Source organism: Aedes aegypti, chromosome 3 (genome assembly GCF_002204515.2).
Source record: "Aedes aegypti strain LVP_AGWG chromosome 3, AaegL5.0 Primary Assembly, whole genome shotgun sequence".
NCBI lineage: Eukaryota > Metazoa > Arthropoda > Insecta > Diptera > Culicidae > Aedes > Aedes aegypti.
Window position 1 is genome coordinate 372,780,446 of NC_035109.1, and position 21,291 is coordinate 372,801,736.

Sequence of the window (21,291 nt, forward strand, 5' to 3'; positions counted from 1 at the left end):
GAATCGAAATCGAATCGAAATCGAATCGAAATCGAATCGAAATCGAATCGAAATCGAATCGAAATCGAATCGAAATCGAATCGAAATCGAATCGAAATCGAATCGAAATCGAATCGAAATCGAATCGAAATCGAATCGAAATCGAATCGAAATCGAATCGAAATCGAATCGAAATCGAATCGAAATCGAATCGAAATCGAATCGAAATCGAATCGAAATCGAATCGAAATCGAATCGAAATCGAATCGAAATCGAATCGAAATCGAATCGAAATCGAATCGAAATCGAATCGAATCGAATCGAATCGAAATCGAATCGAAATCGAATCGAATCGAAATCGAATCGAAATCGAATCGAAATCGAATCGAAATCGAATCGAAATCGAATCGAAATCGAATCGAAATCGAATCGAAATCGAATCGAAATCGAATCGAAATCGAATCGAAATCGAATCGAAATCGAATCGAAATCGAATCGAAATCGAATCGAAATCGAATCGAAATCGAATCGAAATCGAATCGAAATCGAATCGAAATCGAATCGAAATCGAATCGAAATCGAATCGAAATCGAATCGAAATCGAATCGAAATCGAATCGAAATCGAATCGAAATCGAATCGAAATCGAATCGAAATCGAATCGAAATCGAATCGAAATCGAATCGAAATCGAATCGAAATCGAATCGAAATCGAATCGAAATCGAATCGAAATCGAATCGAAATCGAATCGAAATCGAATCGAAATCGAATCGAAATCGAATCGAAATCGAATCGAAATCGAATCGAAATCGAATCGAAATCGAATCGAATCGAAATCGAATCGAAATCGAATCGAAATCGAATCGAAATCGAATCGAAATCGAATCGAAATCGAATCGAAATCGAATCGAAATCGAATCGAAATCGAATCGAAATCGAATCGAAATCGAATCGAAATCGAATCGAAATCGAATCGAAATCGAATCGAAATCGAATCGAAATCGAATCGAAATCGAATCGAAATCGAATCGAAATCGAATCGAAATCGAATCGAAATCGAATCGAAATCGAATCGAAATCGAATCGAAATCGAATCGAAATCGAATCGAAATCGAATCGAAATCGAATCGAAATCGAATCGAAATCGAATCGAAATCGAATCGAAATCGAATCGAAATCGAATCGAAATCGAATCGAAATCGAATCGAAATCGAATCGAAATCGAATCGAAATCGAATCGAAATCGAATCGAAATCGAATCGAATCGAATCGAAATCGAAATCGAATCGAAATCGAATCGAAATCGAATCGAAATCGAATCGAAATCGAATCGAAATCGAATCGAAATCGAATCGAAATCGAATCGAAATCGAATCGAAATCGAATCGAAATCGAATCGAATCGAATCGAAATCGAATCGAAATCGAATCGAAATCGAATCGAAATCGAATCGAAATCGAATCGAAATCGAATCGAAATCGAATCGAAATCGAATCGAAATCGAATCGAAATCGAATCGAAATCGAATCGAAATCGAATCGAAATCGAATCGAAATCGAATCGAAATCGAAATCGAATCGAAATCGAATCGAAATCGAATCGAAATCGAATCGAAATCGAATCGAAATCGAATCGAAATCGAATCGAAATCGAATCGAAATCGAATCGAAATCGAATCGAAATCGAATCGAAATCGAATCGAAATCGAATCGAAATCGAATCGAAATCGAATCGAAATCGAATCGAATCGAATCGAAATCGAATCGAAATCGAATCGAAATCGAATCGAAATCGAATCGAAATCGAATCGAAATCGAATCGAAATCGAATCGAAATCGAATCGAAATCGATCGAAATCGAAATCGAATCGAAATCGGAATCGAAATCGAATCGAAATCGAATCGAAATCGAATCGAAATCGAATCGAAATCGAATCGAAATCGAATCGAAATCGAATCGAAATCGAATCGAAATCGAATCGAAATCGAATCGAAATCGAATCGAAATCGAATCGAAATCGAATCGAAATCGAATCGAAATCGAATCGAAATCGAATCGAATCGAATCGAAATCGAATCGAAATCGAATCGAAATCGAATCGAAATCGAATCGATCGAAATCGAATCGAAATCGAATCGAAATCGAATCGAAATCGAATCGAAATCGAATCGAAATCGAATCGAAATCGAATCGAAATCGAATCGAAATCGAATCGAAATCGAATCGAAATCGAATCGAAATCGAATCGAAATCGAATCGAAATCGAATCGAAATCGAATCGAAATCGAATCGAAATCGAATCGAAATCGAATCGAAATCGAATCGAAATCGAATCGAAATCGAATCGAAATCGAATCGAAATCGAATCGAAATCGAATCGAAATCGAATCGAAATCGAATCGAAATCGAATCGAAATCGAATCGAAATCGAATCGAAATCGAATCGAAATCGAATCGAAATCGAATCGAAATCGAATCGAAATCGAATCAAATCGAATCGAAATCGAATCGAAATCGAATCGAAATCGAATCGAAATCGAATCGAAATCGAATCGAAATCGAATCGAAATCGAATCGAAATCGAATCGAAATCGAATCGAAATCGAATCGAAATCGAATCGAAAGCGAAATCGTTATTCATTTGAAATCGAATCCGAAATGACGTGCTTATCTTATATTTTCACTATCTATTAAATGTGCCAAAAAGCGAATAACAACATTATGTCTAATACGATCCAAGTGAGGTTTATTTTCTACTCGCAACAACTGACTCACGGTTTCAGTTGTTATCGTGCGTCGGTATAGCTGGCGTAGTCCGCTGGTAACCACCAAAGTTGATAATTTTCGAATCCCTCCGGAGTTTTTCACACGGTATCGTTCGCTTGTATGGGTGCTTCATATATTCATTCCGTTCCGGTGCAGCTGTTGATAATGGATGAAAAATGGTTTCGAAATCGACAATCCTCTTGTTGTCTATTTATTTTTGTGTGCTGGCAATGAATCCTAATACGGCGGCTTAGGTCGGGTCGTGGTTTCAGTGGTGCAAAGTCCTCGTAATCGTTGTCGGAGTTTTTCGGGCTAGTTTTTTTTTCTGAAGCACAGTTGGTTGTAGTTTTATTCGCCGCCGGAAGATAGATTATTCGTTGCGATAACAAAGAGGAACGGGAAAAATCGCGAGTGATTCGACGCTTGAAAGTTTACAGTGCAATTTGTAGTGCTTTGAAGTTGCGATTGCGAATTTACGTTGATTCAAGTTAAAACAACAGCTATTCGGTATTTTATGTATGAGTTTGGAACTGTTGATACAGAGTTATGAATCATCAAAAGCTTTGAATCGTAATTATTTCCTTTTAATGCAAGTGTAGCGTTTTAGTATTCTAATGTATTTGGTTCTATTACGTTGTTTCATAGATGGTAGATGAATAATATTGAAAATGTGTAAAGGTACATACCAAACAATGTAATTTTACCAAAAATGAGGTTTTTAATTGATTCAGCTCATATTGTACGTTAGTTCATGGATATTTTCAATAACAATCGAAGATGACAAGACCCCGCGTCTTTGATCTATCCAGAACCTAGCCTAACTTATGAAAAAAGCCTATTTTGCTATAAAAATTGAATCAACGAGTTCTATAACTGAAAGCGTGTCGTTCCTTCATGAAAATCAACAGACAGTGTCAGCTTCCAGAAGAGTGAACTCATCCCCGTGAGACCCGTTTCGCCACAGATGGCGATGTAATCGTTCGAGTGCGGGCAGAAAAAAAAGTTACTCCTGTTCAAAGAGATTAACCCCTAGTGTAAAGGTTCAAAATGTGAAATGATGCGTCCTCGCTGCCAAGGGTGTGTGTGTATGTGTGTGTGTAGGTTGGTGATGTGAACAAAGTCCTGGGAGTCCTGGGAGCTGATTATAAACTTTCCTCCTGTTTGCTGCTGCTGCTGCTCCTGCCAGTGCCCCACGGAAAGCCAAAATGTGGATGATGGACTTTGTGGATAGTGGATTATTCTCCACGCCGCCATATGTTGCCGCAGTTGCCTCCGGAGGTGGACCAATCGGTAACATAGTGTAACAAAAATGACATTTTTGAGTTTTTTCTGGGACCAAATTATGTAGCTTTAGTAAATTTGGGGTTGCTGGCTCTGTTGCCGTTTTCAGAATTATTCCAACATGTCATAATTTTAAGCAAGAGCTTTGCAAAGTTATATGAAAACTGATTTAATTACGGCTCACATGCAATTTAAACTACATATGATTTTAAAAACTTTTTAGTGAGCTAATCCTCCAAGCATGCAGAATAGGAATTAAAATAAAAAAATCTTTTTTTTCATATGACAAAATACAATACTTTTCTGAAACATCAAAACATAACTTGAGCATCGAACATATCATAAACTTTGTTGAAAAGTATTCTTTAACACGTTAAGTTTGAATTCTTTGGTACATCGATAAAAATCTGATACTTAAATCATGATTTATAAGCCATGAAATTCATAAATTGGTGAGGTCATGATATCATGACGATAAATCATGATTTTTGTAATCATAATCATGATTATTCGCTTTCTATCTACTCATCTGTACCAACACGATGAGGTGGTTGTATGGTAGAATTCGTGGCTCTCAATCAGAAGGTCTTGGTTCAAATCTCGTACTGGACTTTTTTTCTGTATTTTTTTCATACTGTCGATCATGAACGGATGGCGTGAGTCATTTGATTCATGATTCCGAGTAATCAGAATAAAAATTATGATATCATGAGTCCAAATCATGATATGACGAGCCATATTCATGATATGACCATGATATCATGAACTACAATCATGATATCATGCCATAATCATGATATCATGAGCCATTATCATGATTGACGAGCCATTTTCATGATATCATGAGCCATGATCATTCTGCTTTCTACTCGTGTAAATTAAGCAAATGAATCATCATACAAGCTGGTAAACTTGCATGCAAGTTGACTGAAATTGTTAAATAATGCATTTTCAGCAGCTAATATCTCAAAACGTCAATGAATTCAGCAACCCTAAATGAAGTGAGCAGCGATATTTTGATCATTGATTGTTCCCCAGTGTAATGGGTGTAATCGTTGGTGGTGGTGATGCTGATGGTGGAAAAGTTGTTTGTTTTTGTTGCTGATTATATTTACAAGGGAGAGAGGGAGAGGGGGGCCACCGTTTCACAATTTTTAATTATATTGCAAAAGTTTTCGACGCACGTCTAGCAGCTTTGCCGAGCGTAAACAGGATCCCGACGTGGTGCATGAGTTTGATTACTGCTAGACGATAATTGCATTATCGCTGGAAACACTGCTGGGTGGAGTTTGTAGGTTTTTTTTTGCAGTAAACGAGCGATCGATTTCCAGCTTGGAGTTGATTGCAGATGAGATGCGGAGTTTTGATGGGTTGTCATTGGATTTCGTTGGTACAGTTTTATTTCGCTGCTAAAGTTTGAAGTTTGGATGTTTTATGATTATTTTTGGTACCGCAATCCGGGGGCGAATTGATCGATTTTTTACAACTTTTTGTTGTGTTAACTTTCGGAATTCAAATATTGTCTACTGTTCATTGCATTATATTTAAAATTTCTAATTTCAAATAATATAAAAGCTTAGGCTCATCGATTTTCAGTGTTTTAACGTCTGTTTGAAGAAATTCATTGCAGTTTTTTTTTCCAGAAACTCCTACAAGAATTTCTCAAGATTTTTTTCGGTTATTTCTTTAGCCATTTTAATACGAACTCCTTCTTGATTTCATGCATGTGCCATCTCAGTGCTGCACAATTTGTTCAGGTATTATACCTAAAAACATATGAGGAATTCTTTCAGGAACTCTCCTAGAAATTCTGCCTGTTACTCATCAGAAGGTTCCTTCAGAAGTACATCTAGGAATTTTTTAAAAAATGTTTCCCACATTTCATCCACGTTTTTTTTTCCTACAGTTGATCGATTCAATACTGGAGTAATTCTCCAGGCAAGACTTTCATGGATTTTTCTCAATTTTATTTGAGATTTCGCACCAGCAAATACTACAGCAATTATTACAACCATTTCTACAAAAGTTCCTACAGGGATTCTGTTCAACGTTTTTAAGGATATACGTCTAGAAAATCATGCAAGAATTTATCAGGGGATACGATTGATTATTTAATTTAGCTTTGCTTGATTAATCAATAATTGCCTTATTCTTTTTCAAGGGATTTCTTCGATAATCTCTTAAATATATTCTTGACGTTTCCTTGGAGGCATCCCTGGAAAAAATCCTGGAATAATTCTTTGAGATCATTCTGGTGTAATCTCCCAAATTAATCACCGAAAAAAAATCAAAGGTATCCTCTAAGACATTCTTGGTTGGATTCTTGGACAAACTGCACGACAATTCTGGTGGAAATCCTAATATATCAGTGTAGATATCTCTGGAGAAATTATTGCTATATCTCATGAAGATGTCCTAAACGGAAACGGTCTTCCAACAATTTTTCCCAACCGGAGGTCTCAATCTTGGATTTCAAAATGCGTCGGACATCGGTTTTCGTCATCTCCACGTCGTTCCCATTCCTAAAATACCCATATTGCATAGGTTTTCAACGATTTTCTCCAACCGTCGGAACCGCCATCTTGAATTAAAAAACGGCGTCGGTAGATTTTAATCATCTCCTTGTCGTGCTCGTTTCGAAAATACTCATGTTGCATGGGTTTCCAATGATTTTCCCCAACCGGAGGTCGTAATCATGGATTTCAAAATGACGTCGGGCTGCGATTTTCGTCATCCCCTTGTCGTGACCATTCCGAAAATACCCATAATCCAGGGGTTTCCACCGATTTTCCCCAACCGTAAGTCGCCATCTTGGATTTCAAAATGGCGTTGGACATCGATTTTCGCCATCCCTTTGTCGAGTCCGTTCTTAAACTATCCATATTGCATGGGTTTCCAACGATTTCTTCAAACCGAAGGTCGCCATCTTGGATTTCAAAATGGCTTCGGACATCGATTATCGTCATCCTCTCGTCGTGTTCGTTTCAAAAATACTCATGTTGCATGGGTTTCCAATGATTTTCCCAAACCGGAAGTCGCCATTATAAATTTCAAAATGGCGTCGGACATCGATTATCGTCATCTCCTTGTTCCCGTTCCTAAAGTATCCATATTTTATGGGTTACCAACTATTCTCACATTCCTGAGGCCGCCATCTTGGATGGCTTAATTTGGAATATTGTTGATTTTCTATGCCCATGTTATAATTTTATCAATTATTGATGATAGAATCTTTATCATTATTAATTGAGAGCTGTTCTAGTGACAGTATCATCATCATCAGTTTTTGAGATAGAGATACTATCACTCTATCCTTTATTACTGATAGAAACCATTATCTTACTGATACTATCAGTGACAGTGTTATTCCATTAGGCCAAATGCGTTTGGGTCGAATAGATTTGGGCTGAAATGGTCGCTAGGCCGAATGCATTGGAATATCAAATGAGTTATTATCCCGAAAAATAATCCTTCGATAAAATCAGGCATTAGGCCGAAACCATCGTTGGATCGAAAGTTCCTACAGATTAAAAGGGTCTTTAGACAGATATGTTTTGTAGACTGAAGTGATCGTTAGGCCAAAAGGGTCAAGAGCTAATACACTTACAATCATTATGCCAAAAGATCCGATGCCCAAAAGGATCGTTAGGAAGAAGGAGTGGTAAGAGTGAGTTCCATCCAGAATGAGTCGAAAAAAAAATTAAATTGTGCTCGAAAATCTTCGATTTAGATTTCATTCTGAATATGTTTTTGGTATGCTAGATAGATCGATCATTTTGATTCGAGAATAACTTTTGAAAATAACCTATAAATTTGTGCTTGCATCTTATTTGAAAAAATATAACTCCAAAACTGTTTATTTTAGAGAAAAATGTTCAATGAAGAACTTGTAGTGGACCGTTTGGACTATGGGAAAAAATATACACCAGAAAATATATTTCGATCTCAATGAAACTTTCATACTTTGATTTTACTCCGTTACCTCTCCAAGAAAAATATAAAGATGACCAAATAACGGTTCATTTCTGTGTTACACTATGCGGAAATCTGCAGTGGGACTGACATGCGTTTACTTTTCATTGTGGGTCAATTCGACTTGGTGTTTTTTTTCCTAATTTTACTGAACAAAAAGTGATTTCTCGTTAGTGCAGCTGAAAGATCATTAGAAGATATAATGAAAACAAAATGCCGATGGAATTGACTTGCGATTCATGGCAGTAAACTTCAGTCAATAATTTTCAGTAAATAACTTTTAGCATGATCTACCATACCTTCAATCACCTTTAATCGTTACTTTTGTTCTAAAGTTTTTATGACTTTTCAAATGTTTTAAATTTGCTTGACTTTTCAAATAATGTCAATTGCTTTGAAATTTTTTATCATTCCTCCATTCAATAAGTGTTATAGAGAGTTTGTAAAAATCCATAGCAAACTTGTAATTAGTCAAGCTAAGTTTTGATGTTTATTAGGTTACTTCATCAGAATAAGAAAGGCTTATCTGAAATGTGATTTGCTATAATTGACAAATTAGTTTGAAAAGTTACATTATCATTATCATTCGGTTGAAATGGAAGTACAAATTTAACAATACAATTGTTTTCAATGAAATAAGACACTCAAAAACATATGCAAAATTTACAGCAAATCTCTTTTTGAGATAACATGGGACGCCATGCTAGTTTCCTTATTTTTGGTCTGATTCTTATAATTGTCATCAAAACTTTGCATTATCAAATCTCGAGCAGTGGACCGATAAAGCTCGAAATTCACTGGGTTATAGCTTTTGCATACTTCCAAAATTTGTCTAGACTATCATTTTGAAAGGGCCAAACTTGTTTACCCGTTTTTGTTTTTACAAAATAATGTAATCGAAAAATGGCAACTCCTATAAAAAGTGTTATATGGATGACTTGTAGACAATTTTCAAATTTAAATACTGAAAAAAAAAATCTTAATTGTAGCCTATACTAAAAATAATTCATTTTTCAAATTTAAAGTCGATTTGAAATTTATGGTAATTTTCCATTTTCAGGAATTTTATCTCAAGATAGGTTAGAAATCGCGAGATGGGCACTTAAAAGGCAAAAAAGTCTAACAAAAACATTTTCTTGTCTTAATTTTTTTACTTAGTTTTGCCGTGTTGTTTTCCAGCAAAATTAAGCAAGTGGAAGTCTCAATCATGTCTGAATTCAATAAAACTCAAAAAGTGAGCCAATTTTTTCTAATCAGTTTTATCTTAAATTATCGAGAATTCCATATAAAAATTGGCTCATTTGTATACACTGGAAAAAAAATCAAAGTTCGAAGTTGATTTAAAAAAATGCCATTTTTAATAAAAATGATGTCCGCCGGAAGCTTGATGAGCGGATAAGGGGATACAACGTAGGCGAAAACCTCAACAATCTGTGGGAGTCTATCCACGGTGCGATGAGCACAGCAGCGCGAGAGGTGATAGGTACTGCTCAGAGACGACCCAGAAACGGTTGGTTTGATGAGGAGTGCCAGAATGTGACAGATGAGAAGAATGTTGCCAGAAGTCGGATGTTAGTGTCTGGTACCCGGCAGAATAGAGAGCGGTACAAGGAAGCTAGAGCAGCCGAGAAACGAATTCACCGCAGAAAGAAAAGGCAGTATGAAGAAGACATCATTACTGAGGCGCAAAACAGCATCGAACAAAACGATATGCGGAGATTTTACGAAACTGTCAATGGCGTACGGAGAAAAACTGCGCCGTCTCCCGTCATGTGCAATGACCGCGAAGGTAACTTGCTGACAGACAAAATCTTGGTGGCTGCCAGGTGGAAAGAACACTTCGAGCAATTGTTGAATGGAGAGGACACGAGCGCGTCTGAGTACAGACTAATCATCAGCAACGATGGACAAGCTGTGGAGCCCCCGACGCTAGATGAGGTTAGAAGAGCGATTAAGGAGTTGAAGAACTGTAAGGCTGCTGGAAAAGACGAGCTCCCGGCCGAACTTTTCAAGTACGGTAGTGAGCAGCTGTACGAAATGCTGTACCGTACTCTGTTAAGGATATGGGAGGAAGAAGAATTGCCTGCTAGCTGGCTGGAGGGCCTCATCTGCCCTCTGTATAAGAAGGGCCACAGATTGGAGTGCGCCAATTACCGAGGAATAACGCTCCTCAATTCGGCGTACAAAATAATGTCACGTGTTCTGTTCAACAGATTGAGACCGCTGGAGGAGTCCTTCATCAGCGAATACCAAGCTGGTTTTCGTGAGGGCCGATCAACGACGGATCAAATGTTTACCTTGCGACAAATCCTTGATAAGTTCCGGGAATACAACTTGCAGACACATCATCTGTTCATTGATTTCAAGGCGGCGTACGATTCAGTAAAGAGAAATGAGTTATGGCAGATAATGGTAGAACACGGTTTTCCGGCGAAACTGATTAGACTGATTCGTGCAACGTTGAATGGATCGAAATCAAGTGTGCGGGTTGCGGATGAGACTTCAACCTCCTTCGTAACCTTAGATGGATTGAAGCAAGGAGATGCGCTTTCGAATCTTTTGTTCAACATTGCTCTCGAAGGAGCTATAAGGAGAGCGGGCGTGCAAAGAAGCGGTACCATCGTCACCCGGTCGCATATGCTCCTGGGTTTTGCGGACGATATCGATATAATCGGAATTGATCGTCGAGCCGTAGAAGAGGCATTCTTGCCTTTTCAAAGGGAGACAGCGAGGATTGGACTTACCGTCAACACCAGCAAAACTAAGTATATGATCGCTGGTAGACAGCGTGGTTCCAATCGTGACGTTGGTAGTGAAGTGGTGCTAGGTGGTGAAAAATTTGAAGTAGTGGAAGAATTTGTGTATCTTGGTACTTTAGTGACTTGCGATAATGATGTTACCCGCGAGGTGAAAAGGCGTCTTGCAGCTGCGAATAGGGCTTTTTACGGGCTCCGTAACCAGCTTAAGTCCCGTAGCCTGCAGACGAAAACAAAATTCGCGCTATATAAGACTCTTATCCTTCCGGTTGCCCTATACGGCCATGAATCCTGGACGTTAAAAGAGGTCAACCGGAAAGCGTTTGGAGTTTTTGAGCGTAAAGTGCTGCGAACAATACTCGGCGGTAAACAAGAAAATGGCATCTGGCGGCGTCGCATGAATCATGAGTTGTACCAAATATATAAAGAAGTGGATATTATCAAGCTCATAAAACACGGCAGGCTGCGTTGGGCTGGTCACGTGGTACGAATGCCGGAAGAACGACAAGCAAAAATAATATTCAGTAGAGAACCCGGACGAGGCCGTCGGCTTCGTGGTAGGCCGCGCACACGTTGGCTTTTTGCAGTTGAAGAGGACTTAAGGGCACTTAACGTTCAGGGCGACTGGAAGCGATTGGCTCAGGACCGAGCCCAGTGGAGAAGAATTATCCATTCGGCGTAGATTCAACGTAGCGGATTGTAGCCCATCAAGTATCAAGTAAGATGTCTCAAGATAGGTTATAATGTTTACGACCAACCGTCCATAAATCGCAAGATGGGCACTTTTAGGGCAAAAAAGTTTTTCAAACAAAAACTTTTTCTTGTTCTGTATGAAATTGTTTAGCTTGTAATTTTTCAACAAAACTAAACAAGTTAAAGTCTCAATCATTTGACAATTCAATAAAACTCAATAAGCGGTCCAATAGGTTTCTTTTAAATTTAGAGAATTTCATATAAAAAATGTCTCAAGGTTTTCAAAAAAAAAACTGATTTCACAAACTCTTTCCAATGTATTCGAATCCTCTGAGCAGAATCTCAATAGAGAAACTTAAAAGTAGATCGGAGTACCTTGTACCTTTTAATTCCGCCACTTAATTAGGGGGCGGAATTAAAAGGTACAAGGTACTCCAATCTACTTTTAAGTTTCTCTGATTATATGAAATTGACTCTGATTATACAAATGGACAAAATTGAATTTCATTGGATTCTGAGATGATTGTGATGCTTAAACAAATCACTTAAGACAAGAACAAAATTTCATCAGCAGAACTTTTTTCCTTGTGCCCATATCGCGATGCATGGACGGTTAAAATAAAAAATGGCCATTGTTTTTAAATCAAATTTGTATTTTGAAAATCAATTGTTTCCTGTTGAGACATGATTTGTATGGAATTCTCGATAATTCATAGAAACTGATTGGACAAAATTGACTCGCTTATTGAGTTTCGTTGAATTCTATGATGATTGTGAATTTCACTTGTTTAATTTTGTTTGAAAATGACACGCTACAAATTTTCACCTAGGACAAGAAAAAAATTTATTAGAAAAAAGTTTTTCCTTAAAAGTGCCAATCTTGCGTTGCATGGAGTAAACAGAATTACATTTCTTGAGAAAAAATTTCATTGAAAAATTTAATGACCATTTAGTTTTTAAAGCAGGCCTGGCCAACTTTTTTGGCTCTTTTTCGACATAAATGATTGCCGCGTTCGCAATAATAACCCGATCTGAGAGATTTGTACCTTAAATGAAAGTTTGGTATTATATCTTATTGATCCAAATATAAAAATTGGGTTTAATATATCAAACTCTTCTCTACATATGCAGTTAAGTCGAAAAATGTGTGCAGCCGGACTGATTTTTGCCTTTATATGTATCGCGAGCAAAGCGTTTAATGTGAATTTTAATGTTGATACATGGATCAATCAGATATAATATAGTACAAATTTCTCATATTGGATTATTATTGCGAACGCGGCAACCATTTACAGTCACCCCACGCAGTTGAATCAGCTAATTTCAAAAGACAAAATTATTATCAAACTTATCACAAAACATCACAGAATCATTTATACTGATAAGCAACACATAGTGTTCAGCCATTTCAAGGGATTTGATCTCAGTAAAATAGCTCCTGATCGCGGTATGAACCAACAATATTACTAAATTCTTTTTGTAGCTATTTTGGCGGTATTTTTGGCCAACTTTGTAAGCCGTGTGGCTATTGACGCTTAGCTAGACACGACGTTTTAAAGTTGGTTTCAAAGATTTTTGGTGGGAGATTGAGCTCCAGACAACATTTACAGATTCAATAAACATAGCTATGAGAGATAAATGCCTATTTATACGGATTTGGCTATGATTTTTGAGTAAAATACTTGATCAATAAATTGTGGGAAATATACGCACCAGTCACAATTTATTAATCAGCGTTCAAACTGCTATTACTCAGTATTTTTAAAAATGATTCTTAGTTTTTAATAATTCCGAATGTAAAATTTTGTTACGGGAGAGCAAAAGTTATTTGGGGTCGTTCAAAAACTACGATTTTTTGTGGAAAAGGAATCTGAACATACCTACTAATAAATTTCCATGAATTTGAAAAAAAAAAATCCTATTAAAAAGTTATTTAGGGGATTATATTCTTATTTGACTATAAAAATTGTGGACGTTGTTTATGTAATTGAGGTGCTACTTAGATTAAAAAATCCTAAATTTGTGAGGAACAAATAAAAACTGTATGTATGTCAAAAAGTCAAAAAGGATGGGCAGGCCTGTTTTAAATCGACTTTTTTCAGTGTAGGCCACACATATTTTTGTTACTATTTTTATTCAAAAGTTTGGACAATTATATATAAGTCTTCCAAATAACACATTTTTGTAGGAGTTGCAATTTGTCGATTAAATTATTGTGTATAAAATCGCGTTAAAGGTTTGGCCATTTTTAAATGATAGTTTAGATAAATTGTATAAAATACTAGTTTTAATGATGTTTAAACGAAGCTTCAACCATGATTTATTTATTTCTTATTTTGGTAATTCAATCTACCGAGCATGCAATTCAGGACTTAAACAACTTTTGAATGAGACATAGTTGTTTGAAATTTTCCCGATTGATCATCGATTCAATCAAATGTCAGTCCTAAAAACAATACTTGTTTGGAAAAGTACCTTCTTAACTACGAAAGGGTGCTACGTTATTAGGCTGAAATACGCTAGGTCGAACGTGTCTCTAGGCCGAATGAGTTAAAATGAAGCAAGAATAGTCTATAATAAAAGAAGCACACATTTTTGGTTCTTGTTAAGTTTACATGCATTCGGTCTAACGAATTTCAGTCTAATAACCCATTCGGCCTAATAAACTTCGGACTATCTCACTTCGACATACAAGCTGGTAAACTAGCATGCAAGATGATTGAAATAGATAAATAATGCATTTTTAAAAGTCTATATCTCAAAAACTAGACGTTCTCACATTTTGAAAACGCTTTGTAATCATAGCGATACATTTGCAAATCGATGCAGTGGGACTTGAGATTAGCTTCTTCAAATAAGTAGAATCGTTATTATCCTTTTCTGGCAGTGGAGAAAACGGCGTGACCGACAGTGGAAACTATCATGTCTTTTCACTCTGGGTAGAAAAGAATAGCACACCATTGACAAGTTTTGTCATTTAAATAAAACAACAGGGGGCAAATTTTGACATTGGTTTGTTTGAAAGACAATATTGGACAAAACATTCACTATTTTTTCGATTTTCCATGCTAAAATAACGTTTACTTAAATTTTTACGGTTTTTCATGCTCTCCCCTACGAATGTGCGGTTTTTCAGTGACAGTTGGTGAAAGGTTCCCTTGACTTTTGAGAGCACGCAATCTTAGCCAGCTGTCTCCTTTCTCTGAGCTATTTAATCAGTTTTAAATCGTCTCACCGTTCACTCAATAGTAAACCAATCATTCCCCTATACTTTGCATTGAAATGTCATCCTATTCAAAACCCTTACTTTCGACATTAATCACACTGGGCATAATCATTGTTTGGTTATAATAACCATATAATAACGATACGCTCAATATTTGTCTTATGGTTGAGTAATTCTTCAAAATACAAATAAAATGTATTGTACCATCCACCATGATTCAAGGACAATATGATTTAACCTGTCGTTGCTATTGAATCGTATCACCATACAATGTATAGTAGTTATTTATTATCGAAATTTCTTACTTTTATAAACCCAACCCAAACCAATCAACATCTCACCAATTACGAAAAACAGATAACGAAATTTGATATTCAGTATGATTTGATCATTTGATATTTCGGCTTTAGGATATGATAAAAATCATATCTAAATAGTTAATTATTTTATAATTCTGATACCACCACCACTTTGTCGTTATATCACCATAACTATACGGAGCTTGTACAATTGACACATATCGACGTTACATCACTCCTCTCAGTCGTTTTCGCAGAACTTGTGCCAAGTTTTCCGAGGTTTTGAGGTTACTCCACCAAAGTGGCAATCTTTGCCAGACATAGAACTTTCATCAGACAACTGCAGACTTCCAGCCCCATTCCTTCCTGTGCCCAATTTCATCCTGGCAAGGAAACATCCCAAACCGAAATCGGCAAAGAATCCCGTTTGCCAAATTTCCCCATTTGTCCCACTTAAGATTCCGGTCCGACGACGTTCGGGGTTGAAGAAAAAACGGGGAAGAATGCGGAAAAATCTTCCCAACTCTGGCTGGTATCATCTTACCCCCATTACAGCATATAGTGATCGATCTGGATTACATCGTATCATATGCGTTTTTTTTGCCACCTTTGTTGCGATTGGACTGTTGGAGCCAATCCGTCTCCTCTCGGAGCCGGTGATGTGACAAAAGTTTTGGCCCCTTAGGTGTGCAACGATTCTATATATTGTCGGATCAGTAGTGTTCCGTTGGTGGTTGTCTCGGTTGATTGTGATTATTGGTGGTATCAGAAGAAGTGTTCTTTGGGATTTCTTCATAAGTTTGTTGTGAACACTATGTAGAAAGATGTGGCAGTTTCTGCAAGGAAGTAGGTGGATTGTTGAAAGAAGATTGTTTTTTAGTCTAGACATTGATTACGACCGATGACATTTACACTGTATGATTCTGAAATTATAAGCATTTCAATTCTTTTATAGTTTCTGGTTTTATATATCATTCTAAGATCATAGATATTGTTGAGACATAACTCGTTATGCTCAAAAAACTGCATGAAAAGGTTTAAAATTTTTGATTTGCATCACAATTACAATAATTACTATTACAAACGATACAGTATATTATCCTTCAATCTTCCTCGGACTGTTCTTCTTATATTACGCAAAAATCATCCCTCATCCTCGAAAACTCGACAACTGGCTTTCATTTCATTACAGCTCCAATCATCTTCCAATTGATTCCACTGGAGGGCTCCCTAATTCAGTTAGTGCTCTGCGATGCCACGTGAGCGGAATATTTTCCATTCAACCAAACTGCTGCCATCGATTGTGAAGGTGTTCTCCGTAAATCTTACGCGAATGATGCCTGCGACAAAGAAGACGGTGACGACGACGGCGATGCGTTGGTACATTAAATCAACAGTTTTAGTGCGAGACGCTGCGTCGTCAACGGTTGGGATCGGAAAATCATAATAAATGGTAACCATTTGGTGCATGGAGACAAGACCAAGATATTGCTGATATCATTGATCATTTCTTGTTCGTCATCATGATGGAAATTGTTGGATTGTCATGCACTGTTTGTCCTGTCTGCACTGTTTCTATTAATATGGAGTGTGATAACGATACACCAAATCGTTTTCTTATGGGTCTTTTCGTATTTTTCGAAATTCGGTGAGGGTTTATTGTACATTCCAATATGATTCTTCTTCTTGGCATTGAAGTCTTCACGGGGACAGAGCCTGCTTCTCAGCTTAGTGTTCTTATGAGCACTACCACAGTTATTAACTGAGAGTTTTCTTTGCCAAAGTTGCCATTTTCGCATTCGTATATCGTGTGGCAGGTACTATGATACTCTAAGTCCAGGGAAATCAAGGAAATTTTCATTACGAATAGATCCTAGACCGACCGGGATTCGAACCCAGACACCTTCAGCATGGCTTTGCTTTGTAGCCGCGGACTCTAACCACTCGGCTAAGGAAGGCCCCGATTATTCTTATCAATTCACCACATTATTCAAAATTCAGAAAAATTTCAATTCAAAGACATGATTCAAGTACACTATAATTTATTATATCACTACTCTTTAATCGTCTGACCATACACTGTATAGTAAATAAAGTTTCCCACTATGTTTCATCAGAATCACATCCTTTTTTAAAACCCCTACATTTTACATTAATCCTACCACCACCGATCATCATCGTCGTTGAATTATGATAACGATATAATAACGATTTGAGCAATCATCTTCTTATGGTTTCCCTACATTATTTAAAATTTTGAAGAAAACAATATTGTCCTTTGCGCCATGATTCAAGGACAATACAACTAACCCTATATTTACAATTGAATCGTTTTTTATTGCCTCACCATACACTGTATGGTAAACCAATAGTTTCCCACTATTTCTCATCGAAACTCCATCCTATTCAAAACCCCTACCTTCGACATTAATGCCACTGCCACCGAACATAATCGTCGTTTGGTTTTTCGCGACCTATAATGAATGCGTAAGTCTACATATCGAAGGAGGAAGAGAAATCTGTTGGAATGAGACGCCTGGATGGTTGACAAAGGCTTGTAATCAATCTTGAAAAGGGGAAAATTTGAGCCGCCACCGTAAGCATGAATTCATCGGTGGCGGCGAATGGAAATCTTGTTGGCATATTATTCAGGTGGAAGGGGTAATGGTACATTAGTCTTTGGTTTCCTTTTTTGGTTTTGTTTCGCTTGGCGGGTTTGATGGCAATTCAAATTGGCAAATCACGGGAAGATTGGATGGGGTACGAGTATGATTTCATTGTTTACACATAAATAGGTTTTATCGATCTGTGCGTTGAATTGAAGAACATCAATTTTTGCCAAGGAGAGTGTTTTCATAAATTAGTATTCTTTTGAAGAAATTCTGATTTTGCCAATTCCATAACCTCCGCAGCTTATCCCGCATCGATTTGTGTCAACCCTCTAGATTCCCAGTTTATTCCTTCCTGTTCCGGAACCGATTTCCCACCAGGCTCGGATATTCCCAGCCGTGGGAATCGTGACAATCGTGAAAAATTGTCTACCGAAGAAGAAACTCATCCATCCTCTGCGTCAGACAGACAAATGAACACAATCGCAAAGCACTCGGAGATTCCTTCTTCCTCTAAGGATCTCACAAGGCATTGTGTTTCGGAACCCCACAGCTCTTGTCTGGTAGCAATGGTAAAATCAAGAACCAGAACGCAATAAAACTGTCTCAAGTGGTTGTTGGCAATACAGCACATTCATTGGAGACGAATGGAGAGGGATGGGACGATGATACTTTGAGTGTTCTGGGCATCCCAGCGATGAAAAATGATTCCGGGGAAATCGGTTTCGCGCCAGTGCGATTTGCGTTCGCTTTCCTGCTGGAAGTTGAGATGGAGATTTGAAGGAGTCGGTTGATTGGATAAAACAGAGATTCCCTGGGCTGCTTCCGGTTGTGGCTCATTGAAATCCTGTCCGCATAAATACTTGCGTTAACAGATGGAGCTATTTGCAATTGGATACAACGAATTGGGCGGGTTTTTCGGAGATTTCATGTAAATTTAACCGAATTAGTCTGGTTTTTGTCGAGGAACTGTACACAAACCATATGACTTATGGTAGAGCGGAAAAAAGCAGACATGTTCAAATTATCCTCTACTTTGATGGATGAATTTTTAAGATCAAATATTTTTCCTGCAGAACATATTATCAACTATACGGAAACGATAAAACATATGATAAAATATAGTTTATCAATCCCAAACATGCTAAGCAATTTTAATTTGATTTCGTTTCGATTTCGATTTCGATTCGATTTCGATTCGATTTCGATTCGATTTCGATTCGATTTCGATTCGATTTCGATTCGATTTCGATTCGATTTCGATTCGATTTCGATTCGATTTCGATTCGATTTCGATTCGATTTCGATTCGATTTCGATTCGATTTCGATTCGATTTCGATTCGATTTCGATTCGATTTCGATTCGATTTCGATTCGATTTCGATTCGATTTTCGATTCGATTTCGATTCGATTTCGATTCGATTTCGATTCGATTTCGATTCGATTTCGATTCGATTTCGATTCGATTTCGATTCGATTTCGGTTCGATTTCGGTTCGATTTCGATTCGATTTCGATTCGATTTCGATTCGATTTCGATTCGATTTCGATTCGATTTCGATTCGATTTCGATTCGATTTCGATTCGATTTCGATTCGATTTCGATTCGATTTCGATTCGATTTCGATTCGATTTCAATTCGATTTCAATTCGATTTCGATTCGATTTCGATTTCGATTCGATTTCGACTCGATTTCGATTCGATTTCGATTCGATTTCGATTCGATTTCGATTCGATTCGATTTCGATTCGATTTCGATTCGATTTCGATTCGATTTCAATTCGATTTCAATTCGATTTCGATTCGATTTCGATTCGATTTCGATTCGATTTCGATTCGATTTCGATTCGATTTCGATTCGATTTCGATTCGATTTCGATTCGATTTCGATTCGATTTCGATTCGATTTCAATTCGATTTCAATTCGATTTCAATTCGATTTCGATTCGATTTCGATTCGATTTCGATTCGATTTCGATTCGATTTCGATTCGATTTCGATTCGATTTCGATTCGATTCGATTCGATTTCGATTCGATTTCGATTCGATTTCAATTCGATTTCATCGATTCGATTTCGATTCGATTCGATTCGATTTCGATTCGATTTCGATTCGATTTCGATTCGATTTCGATTCGATTTCGATTCGATTTCGATTCGATTTCGATTCGATTTCGATTCGATTTTCGATTCGATTTCGATTCGATTTCGATTCGATTTCGATTGATTCGATTCGATTCGATTTCGATTCGATTTCGATTCGATTTCGATTCGATTTCGATTCGATTTCGATTCGATTTCGATTCGATTTCGATTCGATTTCGATTCGATTTCGATTCGATTTCGATTCGATTTCGATTCGATTTCGATTCGATTTCGATTCGATTTCGATTCGATTTCGATTCGATTTCGATTCGATTTCGATTCGATTTCGATTCGATTTCGATTCGATTTCGATTCGATTCGATTCGATTCGATTTCGATTCGATTTCGATTCGATTTCGATTCGATTTCGATTCGATTTCGATTCGATTTCGATTCGATTTCGATTCGATTTCGATTCGATTTCGATTCGATTTCAATTCGATTTCGATTTCGATTCGATTTCGATTTCGATTTCGATTCGATTTCGACTCGATTTCGATTCGATTTCGATTCGATTTCGATTCGATTTCGATTCGATTTCGATTCGATTTCGATTCGATTTCGAATTCGATTTCGATTCGATTTCGATTCGATTCGATTCGATTTCGATTCGATTTCGATTCGATTTCGATTCGATTTCGATTCGATTTCGATTCGATTTCGATTCGATTTCGATTCGATTTCGATTCGATTTCGATTCGATTCGATTCGATTTCGATTCGATTTCGATTCGATTTCGATTCGATTTCGATTCGATTTCGATTCGATTTCGATTCGATTTCGATTCGATTTCGATTCGATTTCGATTCGATTTCGATTCGATTTCGATTCGATTTCGATTCGATTTCGATTCGATTTCGATTCGATTTCGATTCGATTTCGATTCGATTTCGATTCGATTTCGATTCGATTTCGATTCGATTTCGATTTCGATTCGATTTCGATTCGATTTCGATTCGATTTCGATTCGATTTCGATTCGATTTCGATTCGATTTCGATTCGATTTCGATTCGATTTCGATTCGATTTCGATTCGATTTCGATTCGATTTCGATTCGATTTCGATTCGATTTCGATTCGATTTCGATTCGATTTCGATTCGATTTCGATTCGATTTCGATTCGATTCGATTTCGATTCGATTTCGATTCGATTTCGATTCGATTTCGATTCGATTTCGATTCGATTTCGATTCGATTTCGATTCGATTTCGATTCGATTTCGATTCGATTTCGATTCGATTTCGATTCGATTTTCGATTTCGATTCGATTTCGATTCGATTCGATTCGATTCGATTTCGATTCGATTTCGATTCGATTCGATTCGATTCGATTTCGATTCGATTTCGATTCGATTTCGATTCGATTTCGATTCGATTTCGATTCGATTTCGATTCGATTTCGATTCGATTTCGATTCGATTCGATTCGATTTCGATTCGATTTCGATTCGATTTCGATTCGATTTCGATTCGATTTCGATTCGATTTCGATTCGATTTCGATTCGATTTCGTTCGATTTCGATTCGATTTCGATTCGATTTCGATTCGATTTCGATTCGATTTC

At 37.2% G+C, this 21,291-nt stretch overlaps 1 protein-coding gene across 8 annotated transcripts in view; it reads left to right on the plus strand.

The window, feature by feature from the left end:
- Positions 1 to 21,291, plus strand: part of LOC5576493 (atypical protein kinase C) — a 454,102-nt gene that overhangs the window by 279,950 nt on the left and 152,861 nt on the right. The window contains exon 1 of one of the 8 annotated variants that reach the window (XM_021851378.1): positions 3,498 to 4,035. The exons of the other annotated variants lie outside the window; for them this stretch is intronic. Within the exon in view, the coding sequence (XP_021707070.1) occupies positions 3,951 to 4,035 (85 nt within the window). The 5' untranslated portion in view covers positions 3,498 to 3,950. Of the gene's footprint in view, positions 1 to 3,497; positions 4,036 to 21,291 lie in introns of those variants that run through there. 8 annotated transcript variants of the gene reach the window in all.